This window comes from Chaetodon trifascialis, chromosome 14 (genome assembly GCF_039877785.1).
Source record: "Chaetodon trifascialis isolate fChaTrf1 chromosome 14, fChaTrf1.hap1, whole genome shotgun sequence".
NCBI classification, from domain to species: domain Eukaryota; kingdom Metazoa; phylum Chordata; class Actinopteri; order Chaetodontiformes; family Chaetodontidae; genus Chaetodon; species Chaetodon trifascialis.
Genome location: NC_092069.1, coordinates 13,416,212 through 13,430,338, shown reverse-complemented (window position 1 = coordinate 13,430,338; position 14,127 = coordinate 13,416,212). Strand labels below are relative to the sequence as shown.

General features: G+C 45.1%; 2 protein-coding genes across 4 annotated transcripts in view; one reads left to right on the top strand and one right to left on the bottom strand.

The window, feature by feature from the left end:
- Positions 1-3,170, top strand: part of ttll5 (tubulin tyrosine ligase-like family, member 5) — a 43,882-nt gene extending 40,712 nt beyond the window's left edge. For 2 of the 3 annotated variants that reach the window (XM_070979075.1, XM_070979073.1), the window contains exon 31: positions 1,250-3,170. In XM_070979075.1, coding sequence (XP_070835176.1) covers positions 1,250-1,302 — 53 coding nt within the window. In that variant the 3' untranslated portion in view covers positions 1,303-3,170. The remainder of the gene's footprint in view (positions 1-1,249) is intronic. The other variant, XM_070979074.1, reaches the window with a different exon arrangement.
- Positions 3,131-14,004, bottom strand: tgfb3 (transforming growth factor, beta 3). Its single transcript, XM_070979076.1, has 7 exons — positions 13,236-14,004; positions 8,546-8,709; positions 7,036-7,165; positions 6,802-6,909; positions 4,955-5,111; positions 4,208-4,361; positions 3,131-4,131 (listed from the first exon to the last, which is right to left on the bottom strand). Exons 1-7 carry the CDS (start codon positions 13,579-13,581, stop codon positions 3,973-3,975), a joined length of 1,218 nt encoding a protein of 405 aa, XP_070835177.1. The 5' UTR covers positions 13,582-14,004; the 3' UTR covers positions 3,131-3,972.
- Between the last annotated feature and the right edge of the window lie 123 nt (positions 14,005-14,127).

Sequence of the window (14,127 nt, the reverse complement as noted above, 5' to 3'; positions counted from 1 at the left end):
GGGAGTTAGAGCAGGGTCCAAATGGAGAGCATTCTCTATGATCAGCTGTCAACCATCATTAATCACACCCTCCCTTTATCTCTCTCTTGTGCGCTCTCTTAATCTCTTCCTCTCTTTGCTCTTACAGCTCCCCCCTTTATCCCCCGAAAACCTTTCCTGCTCGCTCGCTTTCCCCCTCCCTTTCCTTCCCTACTTCTTCTGTGCTCACATTTGACGTGAGATGAGGGGAGGGGTTTTGATGAGGACCTATCAAAGCTTACAAACCTACATTATATCGACCACATGTGTTTTACAGTGCTTCCCTTGAAGTTCTCAGGACTCCGCAGCTGGTGACTGAGGAGATTTATTGCTTTCAGTTTGAGGAGGAAATGAATGCTGCACTTGTGCCTCTTTAATGGGAGTCTGATCATGTCAGGACGGATGGCTACGGCCCTCTCTCTCTCTCAGAATAAGACTGTGTGGTGCCTTGTAGGGAAAGGAAGGTAGTTCTTGGCTGTCATCTCCTTTTCAGATGTATTATGCAAGTTATTGGATGTTTGATTCAAAGCAGTCACTGATACACACTTCTTTCACTTGCCTTTAACAATGTATAGCATTCGGTAAGTTACTAGTAGATGCACTGCATGATTTTACTGTCTTTTGTGTTTGGTGTGTAAGATGCAAAGATCCTGCCCATGCTGTTATTCTATTCCACTTGTTAGACTTTTGGGGTTAATTTGCCATTGAACAGAACGTTGACATCATTTCCTCTGTCATTTTCAGTGCTAAGTGTCATTTGGAGTGTAATATTGTCCGCTTTATCTTTCTTTCGCTGAGCTTGAGGAAGCTGCTTCCAGCGGTCATGTCATCGGATTGGAAGTCAGGGAGATGTTTTCCTTCTCCAGCTCAGTCAGGCCCCATGGTGTAAAGGAGCACCAAAATAAACAGTGTGTGCAGAGAGGGAATGAAAGGGAATACTGTTTGGGAGCACAAACACAGCAGCTCTAACTGTACTTGGAATACCTTCTCTGTTGGGATGGCTGGCCACGGGCCAGCCGATAGGACGAGGAGTTATGAGGCTGAGGATGAGGGGGACAGCCAGACAAAGGGCGGGGCGCTGAGGTGACTGAGAGGATCCGCTGGGAACCACCTTGACCATGAATGATTAAAAAGATCAACAAAACGTTCACCGGGAGGGTTTTAGCGCACTCTTTTGAAGCTGCCCTTCCACCTCTTTTTACTAATGCTGCTTTCATCTGTTGCTTCCCAGGTCTTTCTGTGTACCACAAGCTGTTCCAGGGCCAGGAGCCCGGTCACAGATGACACGAAGGCGACCAGAGGCATGTCCTGCCCGTCTGTTGGCCTGACAGGTGTCTCTGCATGTAACTACATCCTCACAGAGGTGTATTCTGGGAAAGGACAACAGCAGCACATGAAAGCATGCCAGACATCGAACAGGGCCCTATTAACCTCGCTGTGATTCAGCCACAGACATGCGAGAGGATGGTCTGCGAGGCCAGGAATGCCCAGCTTTGACGCAGGTTGGGATTTTGTTGCGCAGCTCAACATCAGTTGGCCTTTTCAGCTCCCTGCCCCCTTTCCCCCTTGCCCTCATCCCCCTTGGCTACACTCGGTCCTTATACCAACAGTTGTCCGCCCTCATTCTCTCCATGCTACTGATGCCACAGAAAGATTTCACTGACAGATAGCTTTCAGCAGATGGTTCTTCAAGCCCCAGTGGTATCTAACATGCGGGATTCAACAATTTATTCTTTACTCAAGCATGAATGGCATGTGCCCCACCAGCCATTCATGGAGATTCTTTCTTCCTCCAGCATTATACAAACAGGTGAGATGGGGGTTTTTCTCATAAAAGCATTGTAGAGGTTCCCAGAGCAGCTTCTCATCTTGGTTGCATGCAGAGGAGGTCCTTTCATGTGTGGCTTCTGGCGTTAGACACTCCAACTCCCGGTCCTTGTTGGAAGCCAAATTGCTGCCAAATCACATTCGGCCCTCAGTTTCAGTATAGCATCTCTTGCTCACAGGCTTAAAAAAGGAAACTTGGACTGTTAGAGCTTAAATACGAAGGGTTGCTGCCTTGTTCCCTGTTTACAAGAACTGTGATGCCGGGAAGTTTTCTATCAAGAAACAAGTTGGCTTGTGATTGTTCCTGTAAACTGTTGAGATGTTGATGTTGTTTTCCTTGGATGGAACAAGTTTAATATTGATATTAAGTAAATTATTGTTATTGCATCAGTATTTATTTACTGTACATCTATCTACCAGAAGGTCTTTTTGGCCATTTCTGTAGCTCAGAGCATAGCATAAAGAGGAATTATGCACAGCCTTGCCTACACTGAAGGTTAATGCTGCACCAGCAGACCAGTATCCTTGTGGATACTGCGTTGCTTGGGACCATATGGTGAGTTCACTCAGGGTGTGGTAGTAGAAAATATATCTGTTATATATCAAGAGATTGAGCATATGTTTATGATGTCTGTCAGAAATACTTGAATTTCACGCATGTCTTTGTCATATCGACTGATGCCTGTCATCAGCGTGATTTTGCACAGATTGTAGTTTTCAATGCAGTACAACCGGTTTTTAATACACTTGATGGTATTTTTTTTCTTTCCAGTGATTGATGTTGAACTTCATGTTGTGGATTTACTGCTGTTAAAGCCAGTGCATGCTGTGTTACACGAATCCAAAGGTGGAATCCAAATCAATGTGCATATTCTCCTGTGGTGGTACAAAGTTGTTTACAGTCAGTCATTGAATCTCTTTTGTTGCTGATTGCTTACAACACACATGCATGAAAATGTGATGTGTACTGGAACCATCGAAGCAGTCTGTACCAAACAACACTGAAATGAATACCTAGAAAACATTCAAACATGCTAATCATATCAGTAATTGTAATTATAAGCCACACATGCTGTACACTGGACTGGTCAATCACTGGATATCTTCCACTGGATTTTGGTCATCTGACTTAACCCCTTTAAAATAAAGTGCTCTAAAATACCTAATGCAAACAGAAAAAATGAAACGATTCTATCCGTCTGTCCTTTTTTAATTAAAAAAAAGATGTTTCCAAGAGTAATAAGAAAAACATTTACAGTTCGTGATCTAGTTAAGTGTTCACTTAGTGACATACATCGTCTCATACAACAGAAAGGCTTCACTTTAAAACAAACAACAACAACAAAACAAAACAAAACAAAAAAAAAAACGATCCCTGGAATCACCATCCTGTTGTATTACAGAGGTAAACATAACCATGGAAATACTACTTTGAAATAAAGGTTGGTTTTCCAGCATGTTTTCTTTTTTTCCTAAGGTCATTTTTATTCAACAGCATTGAATCCTAAACAAACAGTGTAGGGAGCTGTGGCGTGCACAGCGACGGTTTCCAGCTCGGACGTTTGAAGGTGTCCTGTGTGTCAGGGCCGGGAGGGGGTAGGGGGTGTTTGCTCCCGACAAACAATTACTTTTGCTTCACCCTCTTTGACGTATTCATATCATGCTGAGTTCAGTCTGCATTCCTCGTCTTTTTCTCTTTTTGACTGCAGTTATTTAACGTCTTTAAGAATGCAGTGGTCATTGCAGGACAGTTATTGTTCTGTTCCTCCCTCATTGGGCTCTGAATACCAATGTTATATAACACTGAGGTACAGGCTCTTCAAATTGCTGGAATATGAAAGCAAAACACGAGAAACAAGGCGGTCGCAGAAGAGGTCTGATGGGTTTGAGAGCGTTAGCAGAGTGGTGTTTGACAAGTCTTCTGAATAAATGCTGCCAATGATTTTAGAGGAGAGCGGCGGACTGGATCTTTGATTTTCAAGAGAGAGCTCGGCAAGGCTGAAGCAGGGGTTGGAGGCGCCCGTGGAGGGCAAACTGTACCGCGCCCTCACCCTCTAACCCTTCATACCCGCTCCTGAGTAGTGCTGGGAGCCGTCACGTCCCACGTCTCTCGCTGGGCCCGGAAGCCTAGCTGCACTTGCAGGACTTGACCACCATGTTGGAAAGCTGCTCGACTTTAGGGGAGCGACCGACGTAGTAGAGGATGGTGAGGGGCTCCAAGTCCTGAGGAACACAGCAGGGTGAGGCTGATGCTTCGGGGTTCAAGGTGTTGTACAGGCTCAGCAGCTGTGGAAGAGCAGAAGGCGATCAGTGACCTCGTTTCCCAGACAGATTTGTGAGTTTAATGTGTTGTGGCACTCACCGAGCTGTGGGTGGTGTCTGCACTGCGCAGGTAAGGACAGGGACCGGAGCAGAAGTTAGCATAGTACCCTTCAGGCTGATGGATCCACCTCCAGCCCAGATCCTGCCGGAAGTTAATATATAGTGGTCGCACACAGCAGTTCTCCTCGTAATTGCTGCAGACAAAGAGAGGACAGACAGGATTACACACTTCATTTCACAGATAACGTTTTTAGTAGTTGTATACATTTTCCTCCCTATGGCCTCACAGCCCGAGATGAGAGAGAGGTTTAGAAATTCCACTTTTAGGTGTGCCCTTATTTTCCCTCTTGGAGTCAGCCCAGGTGTCTTTGCTGTTGTCTGTCAGCCTGACAGAGGAAATCCAGAGCTGACGAGACAGCGTGTAAGAGGAGGTAGCGTTTGCTAGTACTGAGACAGATCCGGACTTGTATCAGCTAATACCTCTGTCATGCTCGTCTGGGTGATTAACAAGCTTATTCTGTGATTTCTGTGCCCATGTACTCTTCTTCCCTGCTATCTGAGACAGCTGATATTTCCATTTCATGTTGCCTTGGCTGGTGTAGTACTTCACAATAACACACCGCCCTGCCTGCGAGGCAGTAATCACAGGCATTTTTTATTTGCAATAGCTTAGCGTTCAAATCTCCCAGACTGAGCAGGTGCAGCCCTAGAAATTATTTTCCAAAGTTAAAAACAATGAACAATAGTCCAAGCAGTGCATTTTCCAGGACGGGGAAATGTGCCTTACTTGAAGCAGTAATTGGTGTCAAGTGCCCGCTTGCGCCTGCGGGAGGAGGATTGGGCATCCAGCCTGTGGGAAGGGAGCATCATGAGGATGAGGTGGGGGTAGGGCTGCTCCTTTTGTTTTTTCGCACGGCTCAGATCGTCATAGTCCGCTTCCATACCTGCAGGAGAGGGTCAGTTAGTCCGAAGGATACGGAGAGAAAACTGCATGAAAATTCGGAGGATTTGTTTCGAGTAAAGACGTCCATGCTTCAGGAGCTGACTTCACTCAACTGTAACTTTAACAGAAGGATACTGTAATATCCAGGCAGGGCTTCACTCAGTTCTGGCTCACGTTTCATCCTTATTCAACGTTAGTCCCTAACTTCCTTCTTTTCTCCGTTCTCCCCCCTGGGCCCACGTCTGCTCATCCAATCTGCCCCTGATAGTTAAAGCAGTGGATATCTCAGGAGAGATATGTACGCCTCTCTTTAATTCAGGGCCAAGCGTCTGAGCGCCGTGGCAGCACATTCCTTGTGGCCAAGCCAGTCAGGAGTGTTCCCAGGGCCGAGGGCCCGGGGGCCCCAGAGCTAAGTGAGATACCAGATCAATTGTATTCCCATGCTCTATGTCTCTGTCTTCCTCGTAGAAAAGAAACCCATTATCTTACTGAAAAGGCCTCAATAGGTATTGCTGCTGGACGAACATGTTAACGGCTGGATTAAAAGCAGCTTTTAATAAGGAGCGTACTATGAGTGAGATCCTCATCATCCCAGGATGCATCGCATTGGAACATGCACGACGAGTGACTAAGAGACAAAATCAATGACTCACATATCTTTCATTTGACAGTGAAGAAAAAACATGCAGCTTAGAGTTTAATTTGAAATATTTGGACTTTCATCAAATCCTCTTCCATTGTAGAGTTAAGTGCAGAGCCCCTGCTGCCAACATGGCAACACCAGATGTGGCGCCCTACAGAGGCCCTGTGTAAAGAGTTTATTGGACCATGTTTAACATTAAGAGAACACCAATCACTGGATATCCACTGATAATATACTTCAATAATCAGTAATAATCCAAAAATAGGTTTGAAATTTTGGAAACATCTGAAACAAGCACTACAAACTAACACTGGAACCAAAAACAAACTCCTTGCATAACAGTTTATGCTCAGCCCCGAGACCCACTAATGCAAGTCATCCTAAAACCAGCACAGCCTCACTAGCGCTAATCAGAATAAACCAAATTTTTCAACAAACACGAGATGCCTATCTGGAACATTAGACAAATCAAACAGAAATGAAACAAACGTTATCTGGCTCTTGATCATGAATACAAGCTGGCAGAATATCTTTTCTCTGGGAGACATCAAAAGCGGAGACAAATACAGACTTGGCGACCACGGTCTGTCCGTAGAGACAGAACGACACGAAAAATGCTCAACAGGATTGCGGCCCAGATTTGCTCTTCAAATGGGGCAAATTTAGTAGAGTACAATTCTAGAAGACGCAGGTGTTACTGATTCTCCACTTTTATGAGAGGCGATCAAAGCAGTAAACATTCAGTTAATCTAGGACAGAGATGTGCAAGATATTTAAATAAGGGGAGTGTGCTGATTGGCTTTCTCACTGCCAGCTAAATGACACTAACACCACTGTCATGCCATCCTTGCTTTAGAGATCTTTTTTATTTCCCCCAGTTACAATCTTCTTCCTATAGGCTCACATAAATGTGTCTGGTTGGTTGTCAGTTCATCAACATCGTGTTCAACACCTTCATGACATGTTGTTAGAAAGACATTTTAACTGAGTGAGGCAGGCTCATAACAAGGCTGGCCTCACATCGCTGAGGTATTAAATGCAGTCTCACCTTTGAACTTGACCTCCAGCACCTCATTGGCGTTCTCGATGATGTCACCATTAGGCCTGAAAGTGTGGCAGGGACAATGCACGCTGATCTCCAGGCCGAGATTGGTCTCTGAGGGGGAAACAAGAGCAGAGGGATTGTAAGGAGCTGACATCTTTCCCTGAGGGCCTTATCCTTGGTTTCACATGAACCGGTGCTATGTGGCGGGATGTGTAATGACCAAGGTGTCTCACTCACGTCGGTACATCAGCCACTCCCTCACTGTCTCTGTCACATCAAAGGAGACCCACTCAGACGTTCCCTTGGTCAGGACGTTCTTGCCCCCAATGTAGCGCTGTTTGGCTTTGGGGTCGTCTTTCTGGAGGATCTGCGAGGAAAGATGAAAATGTGACCCAGCTGCACAAACTCTTTCTTTTACACACACACACACACACACACACACACACACACACACACACACACACACACACACACACACACACACACACACACACACACACACACACACACACACACAGAACCAGAGCTGTCTGTCTGAGCCAAACTCTCCAGGATGCCTTGGGCCAAATGTCTACTCCTCATGGAAAAAGTGACTCCCTGTGTTGATATCCCCATTTTGCAAGTTAATGCCTGCGTGTTACCCTCCTGCCAATGAGAACCTGGCTGTCCTTCACATCAGCAGTTCAAACTTTGACTTTAGCCGGGCTCCCAGATGCAGTGTCAGGCAGTTCAGAGAGAAAAGCAGGGTTGCAGGTATCTCTGCGGGCACTCGTGCCCTAACTGCATTATCACATCGAGGCCCCAGATATACAAATGGAGGAAAACGCACCGGTGTGGTTCAGACATTCCTATCTCCATCAGCACCTCTCTGAACAAAGGTGTTTATCTGGAGTGAGAAATGTGTGTGTTTGGGTGGTGGGTATGAGCACTTAGCCCCACAGCACTGCTATGGATAACCAGGTTCCTGAACATTGTCAGGATCTAATCTGTCTTCCGTTGGGAACGAGGGGCCACAAGACTGCCAGCGTCAGCCCTCTGCCAATCAGCTCCAGTCTGAAAAGTGTGGGGGCGGGCGAGCAGCTCCATTTACTCCCCTGGTGGGTGACCCTGCCTCTATCTCCTCCTAGGCCCCTGGAAACAATCTGAGGGCCTGACAGGCTGTATTCAGCTCTGGCCAGAGCCTTGCCTCAGAGGCGGTATGCAGTCCGGAGACGCTTGTCTCCCTGGCAGGAAATGTTGGAACCTGATCATTACTCCTAGTCTCTCACGGGAGATTAATGAGGAAACCGAGAAAAAAAAAAAAAAAAAAAATCCATCCTTGCCACCCCCCACACACACACAGACATCTAACAGTTCCACAAACTTCACTAAAAAATGCCCATAAACACTCAAATGCAGGTGGGGAGCTATAAACCCACCGTTGAAAGCACAACACCTCACTTGATCTAACAAGGATGGACAACTGCTTTGAGATTGACAGCTAAGAAAGGAGAAACTGCCGAATGGTAATCTAGGGTTTCTCAAAGACGGCTGTGCAAGCTCTTAAATTTGCCTTAATGTAGAATCCATTTGACTGTAAGCACATGGAATAATGATCAGCGCATGAAAAGAGGAGAGAGGGAGTTGGACACCCTAATATAAATGTTTTCATCTTTCTCGCTGACCTACACAGGCCTTCTGAGAGAAACAGAGCACATTGCCCCCCTGCGCTGCGCTAACAGTGGAAACGAACGGTCAGTTCACACACCTGGTAGAGCTCAATCCTCTGCTCGTTTCTCTTGGCGCTGGGGTTGTTGATCCGCAGGGCTCGGAACTCGGCGCGGAACAAGTTGGTGGAGTTCTTCTCCATGGTGGAGACGTTGAAGCGGAATACCTTGGAGGTGATACCCTTAGGACAGTAGGGGAGGTCATCTGCAGGCAAAGTGGAAATGATGACAAACAGAGGATGCTATTAAACATCTCCTTTTTTAAAAAAAGAAGAGAGATCAGATCTGAACTCTCATTGTTTCTTTTGTCAGAATCCCTTTAAGCTCTTGTCCATCTGCTACCTCATTGTGTACATGTTATCAAAGCCTGTTTTCCACTGACATCCTTACAGGGGTGGACATGTTTACCTTCTGATTATTGATAAGCTTTTTGCAGTGGATTTCCCTCTACAAGTTTAGATAATTTACAGATAAAAACAAACCTTCTATTTTTTTTTTCCTTTACTGTTTCTAGTCCATTCCAGAGAGACATGGGCCATTACCACGAACCATCTGCTTATGCTTTGTGCGGTCCGAGTTAGCAACAAGTTGAAGTCATGAAATGAAAACCAAATGTCCCATGTGTGGTGGTGGAGCAGGCTGCAGTGGGACGGTGGCGTGCTCCTCCGCCCACCGGCTCTGCAGCCCAACAGGTGCTCTGAGGGCTCGGACAGCGGCCAAGTATTCCCTGGAACCGAGAGGAACATGTGGGCTCACGTGCTGCAGCAGAACAATACCTGAGAAACCAACGGGGAGGGCGACTCCATCATGATAGTAAGACCACGAAGCACATGCTCCACAAGCAATAGCTTGCTGTATACATTTTGTGTGTGTGTGAAAGTGCACTGACCTTTAGCAGAATCAGCTAAGTAAAAGGCCACATTGTGATTCTATCTGAAAAGCTTCCTGTTGTACTGAAGTCTTCCCCCCTTCTTATAGCATAGTACCATTGAACAGTTTATTAATTTAACAGGCCAAGCACATGCAGTGTTGAGCAAAACAAGCACATAGCAAACTTTTTACAGGCCAAGTGGAAACAGTCATTTACAGCCAAGCCATGGCTAATTTATTACCCGAAGCTTAAGCTTTATTACCAAGCCTCAGATTTGTTGGTGGTTGAAAGGGGCACTGCACCTTTAGCTGATTTGCACCTCGAGCTGTTTCAGGACAAATGGAAACTCAGAGGTTCAGTCGTTTCTGTGTCATGCAAAAGGAACTTGCACATCTCCGAGTATCTGTACTTCATTTGACCCATAATCCTATTTCAGTGTCCTCCCAGTCATTATCTGATATTTCCACAAAGTTTTTTTTTCAACTTTCCCTATTTATAGGTGACCTTTTCAGCATTCATCCCCAGCCAGATATCTGTCCAGTGTTTCCACACAATCTATAAGGAGGAAACCTCAGTAGCCTTTTCCTCCCCTCACTCACTGCTCCGTCCTCCTCCCCCCTCTGCCTCCCCCACAGAAGGTGGAAAGCCCCACTTCGAGGGGAGATTTGAAATTCTAATCAAGTCTTTGGTTTCCTTTTGGATGACCTCATTTTTCCCATTGCAATGGTTTTAGGTGGATTTCACATTATGGCTTATTTTTGCCAAGGGTCTGAAAGGTAATTTGTTCCATGTTGGTAAGTGGAGGGTATAGCTTGCATAATTAAAATGAAATACATTCACCAATTTTCTGACCCTCACCATTTTTAGATCATAGCTCTGAAGACTGTCAGCATGCTGACATAAGTCTGACCTGCAAACTGTTTGAGGCAGCACAGTCAATAAAGCCAATAAGCTTCTCCTGGGTATTATTTCTACTGATGAATCCACTCAGAAATGAAGGATTTAGAGTTTTTGGTGTTAAATAGTATATATATTAAACATTATGGAAGTAAACAAATTTGATTACTACTGACTACTGATTTAGTTAAATTCCACTTTACTTTGATCAGATTCTAATTGGAGAAGGTAGTTTTATTGCATGACATTCTCATTAACACCTTGCAAAAGTGTATTTATAGTCACATATAAAAGCCTGCAAAACAAAATGATACCCAGTTGATCTCATTCTCATATTAACACTTAATTTGAACATAGCTGGGCTTTAAATGAGGGCTTTCGAGGTAAAGTTGTGCAGGAAGGCCTGAGGACAGGCGTCTTGAATAGCTCTGCTTTGCATAAAGTGCCTCACCCAGATGCTATCTGCCACGCCTTGCACCCTGACACCCGTTCACCCTCCTGTGTCTGGGATCCTCTCATGACACAAAAACTCCTTGATGAAGACTCCCACGAATTACCTCTCTTTGCCCTTTTGCCCGGAGGATTGTCCGTGATGTCAGTCTCTCCAGAGCTTTGCAGAGGTAAACAAAGGAAATAGGAAGCATAAGGCAGCAGGTGCTAGCCAGCTGCTGAGGTGTCTGGGTCTCACAAAGGACAACAGACATTTCTTTGGAAATGCAGTAGTTAGAGTGCTTTATTGTCTAGTTAAATGGCACAATGCTTTCATTTGCACTTACCCATAACCTACATATTAAGTTTAAATACTACAGATTTCAAATGCAGCTTTTGCACCAGAGAAGAGTCTCATTTCTCTACTTCCTGCTGTGGCAGACATTTACTGTGGCAGCTCACTACAGCAGATGAGATAATGTGGTGCTGCTCTGTTCTGAAGAAAAACAACTTTTTTTTTTTTTTTTCCACTTGATTAAGGATGAGGAAGCAAAAATGGTAAAGGAGTGGGAGTTGAGGGGGGAGAGATGCTGTTTCTTTGGGAATGAGCCAGAGACCTCTGTCTCTGTTTGTTCAGATGACATCATCTTTCTACTATCCTGCATATCAGATACCCTGCTGTCCTCAGCGCTGGTCGTCAGCTCTTGCTGATCCAACACTGAGTCAATGATTGGCTTGAAATTTTACTGAAACTGCATGCTTCAGTGTGAAGTCTTGCTAATTTAAGCATCAGTAGATTCTTAAAATGTTATTGTGCCAAAGGTCATCCATCAGGTTAATTATGTCTTTACCTTCTTTCGTCAACAGTATTTGCTTTGTGATGATATAATTAGCCACGCTGACCTTCCAATGCACCAGAAAAGGAAGATCTATCGCTGCCCAGTCTCAGTCATGAATGGCGAAGGCCTTGATTTGCATTTGTAGTAATGTCTAGCAAAGCAGTCTGGAGCAAGTGGCGCATTCAAGTATGAGAGAAAAGTTTCTGTTTAACTTTTTAACTGGGCATGAAAAAAGCAAAACTTGACCATATTCCCAAACACTCCCACCTTCCAGAGCCGGTGAATGTAAAACTCATTATATCCAGCAGGAATGAAAATGAACTACACTGCAAAATGATCAAGGTGACAGACATTATGTTCCTCCATACTGCAACATACCCTGCTCTGTTAAAAATTACATAATGGAAAGGGTGAGAAAAGTGCTAATTAATGTATGTTGGCACCATCTGTTAATTGCAGTAAAAGCCTCCTTGGGTAAGCTGTTTAGTGCAGAAAGTGCTGCCAGTAGTAAGTCAAGTTCATGTCTTGTATTATCACGTACAGTATGGCCTACAGTATGAGACCAGCGTGATGTGTCCTGGGCACCTGGCCATCACTGATCCCACTCCTTAGACCTCTGTTTGTTTTGGGAGCTCTGGCTACCTCTGACCAGTGGATAAACCCTGAGCTGTGTATTTTGAGTGTCAGAAGCACTTTATGGGACCTGTGAAATGGATTTGATTCAGGGCTAATGCTGGAACCAGCAGAGGCTCTGCTTAGTGTCACAGCGCAGAATAAACACCTGTTGATTTCAAAATGGTAACACCATGCACTAACCGGCCTCTGACCCGTGAACAGGCACGAATCCAACACTTCCACTTAAAAACTGACTTTCTCTGGAGAATCTGGTGCTCAGAGAGCTTCTGTTTCTGATTTCTGGAACGATCAATGGACCATACTTTATACAGGAAATACCAATATGGATGAACAAGGGAATTAGATCATAAGATCATAACACAGGGTTACTCGGCTCCTCACTACTAGAAAGAAATAGTAGGAAAATAGAAGTGAGAGTCGTAACAGTGGATAAAAAATATTGGGAAACTCACAGCCAGAAAATGGAAATGAGGTATTGGAGTTGGCAATAAATACTAGACTTAACTGCCTGAGAATTTTCCCTGCTAAGGAATGTGTCAGACTTAGGCTGGAGTTCCCATGGCTTTGGTGTGAGGTATGTATGAGGAATGGTGCTCATTCCAATTAGACTGTTTACTTTGCCCTCTCCTTTGCGCGCCGCTCCACCGCTCGAAGGCGCGTCTGTGCGTAAAAACTGCGCGGGCGCGAGTGGACTTTACGCCAGCTGGAAAACTTGGATACCTGTTTTTGACACTGTTAGCTCACTTGTAATAACGTTGTGCCGGGGCCAGATGTACGTTTTTAGTTTCACGAGGTGACATTTTTAAATAGATTTGCACGAGTGAGTTTAAAAAGGCAGTTGGATCAAGTTTGAGCTACTTCTACAGTAATAAGCGTTGGCTGCATGGCGCACTGGCAACACAAGATATCAAGCCAATTGCAAATAAATACTCCACCCTATATATATTTAATGTTCCACGTCCACATTCTTCAACAGAAAAGGTTTGTCGTTTATTGGGTGAGTATGGGGAGCTGCAAAAGACACACTTGAACAATCATGATCAAAAACAATACACTTACTGTTTTCTGGCGGACCACTGATCATGTTGAACTTGTAAATCTCTTTGGCATAGTACTCAGTCTCCGTGTTATCCTGTCCACAACTCTGCTGCCTGTCTCTCCCCAGCTCCTCAATGAGCTCCTTGGTGCTGTTATAAAGGGCCAGAACCTGAAACGGCACTTGACTTGGACCTGTTGTTTGAGGCGGACTGGTCATCCGGAGTTTACTGAGAATCTGTCCCCGGACCGCCTCGACTCTCTTTTTCTTTATGTGGTCGATGTCCACAGTGGTGCAAGTGGATAGCGACAAAGTCATTGTCACACAATTTGAGAGGAGGAAAAACAGAAGTGCTTTGCCCAGATTCATATTTCACTCTTGCGTTCACTCACAACCGCGGCTTGCCAAGTAAAACAAGACAAAACACAACTAAATTCCGATTTGAATAGAATCCCTTTTCTCTTTTCATTCAGGTCGTGAGTGAGTTCTGTTCCTGGAGGATTCCCATTTTCTCAAGTGCTATGTCATCTTTGCAAAATGCGCATTTGCGTGGGAGCAAATCCGTGCCATTATGGAAAATAATCTCAACCCTTCATTAAAACTCTTTATCCTACTCTTCATTCCCCCTTGTCTCATGCAAGCATCTCTTCTCTCCTTCCTGAGTTTACAGGGCACCGATCTCTGCACCGCGGCTCAGTTTCTCCATTGCATTGGGCTCTTTCCATCCACTTGTGCTCACGGAGTCAGTGCGCCTCTCTGCTATCTCCCCGCAGTCCAGCCTCAAACACACTCGTGCGCTTGCCACTTTCACTCATACTTTATAGTCACAAGCTGTGACGTTTCCGAGGGAGGGGCAGCAAGTTATAGCCTCTGTCCGGACAATAAGATCTCTCCTGTTCTCAAGTGCACTTAATT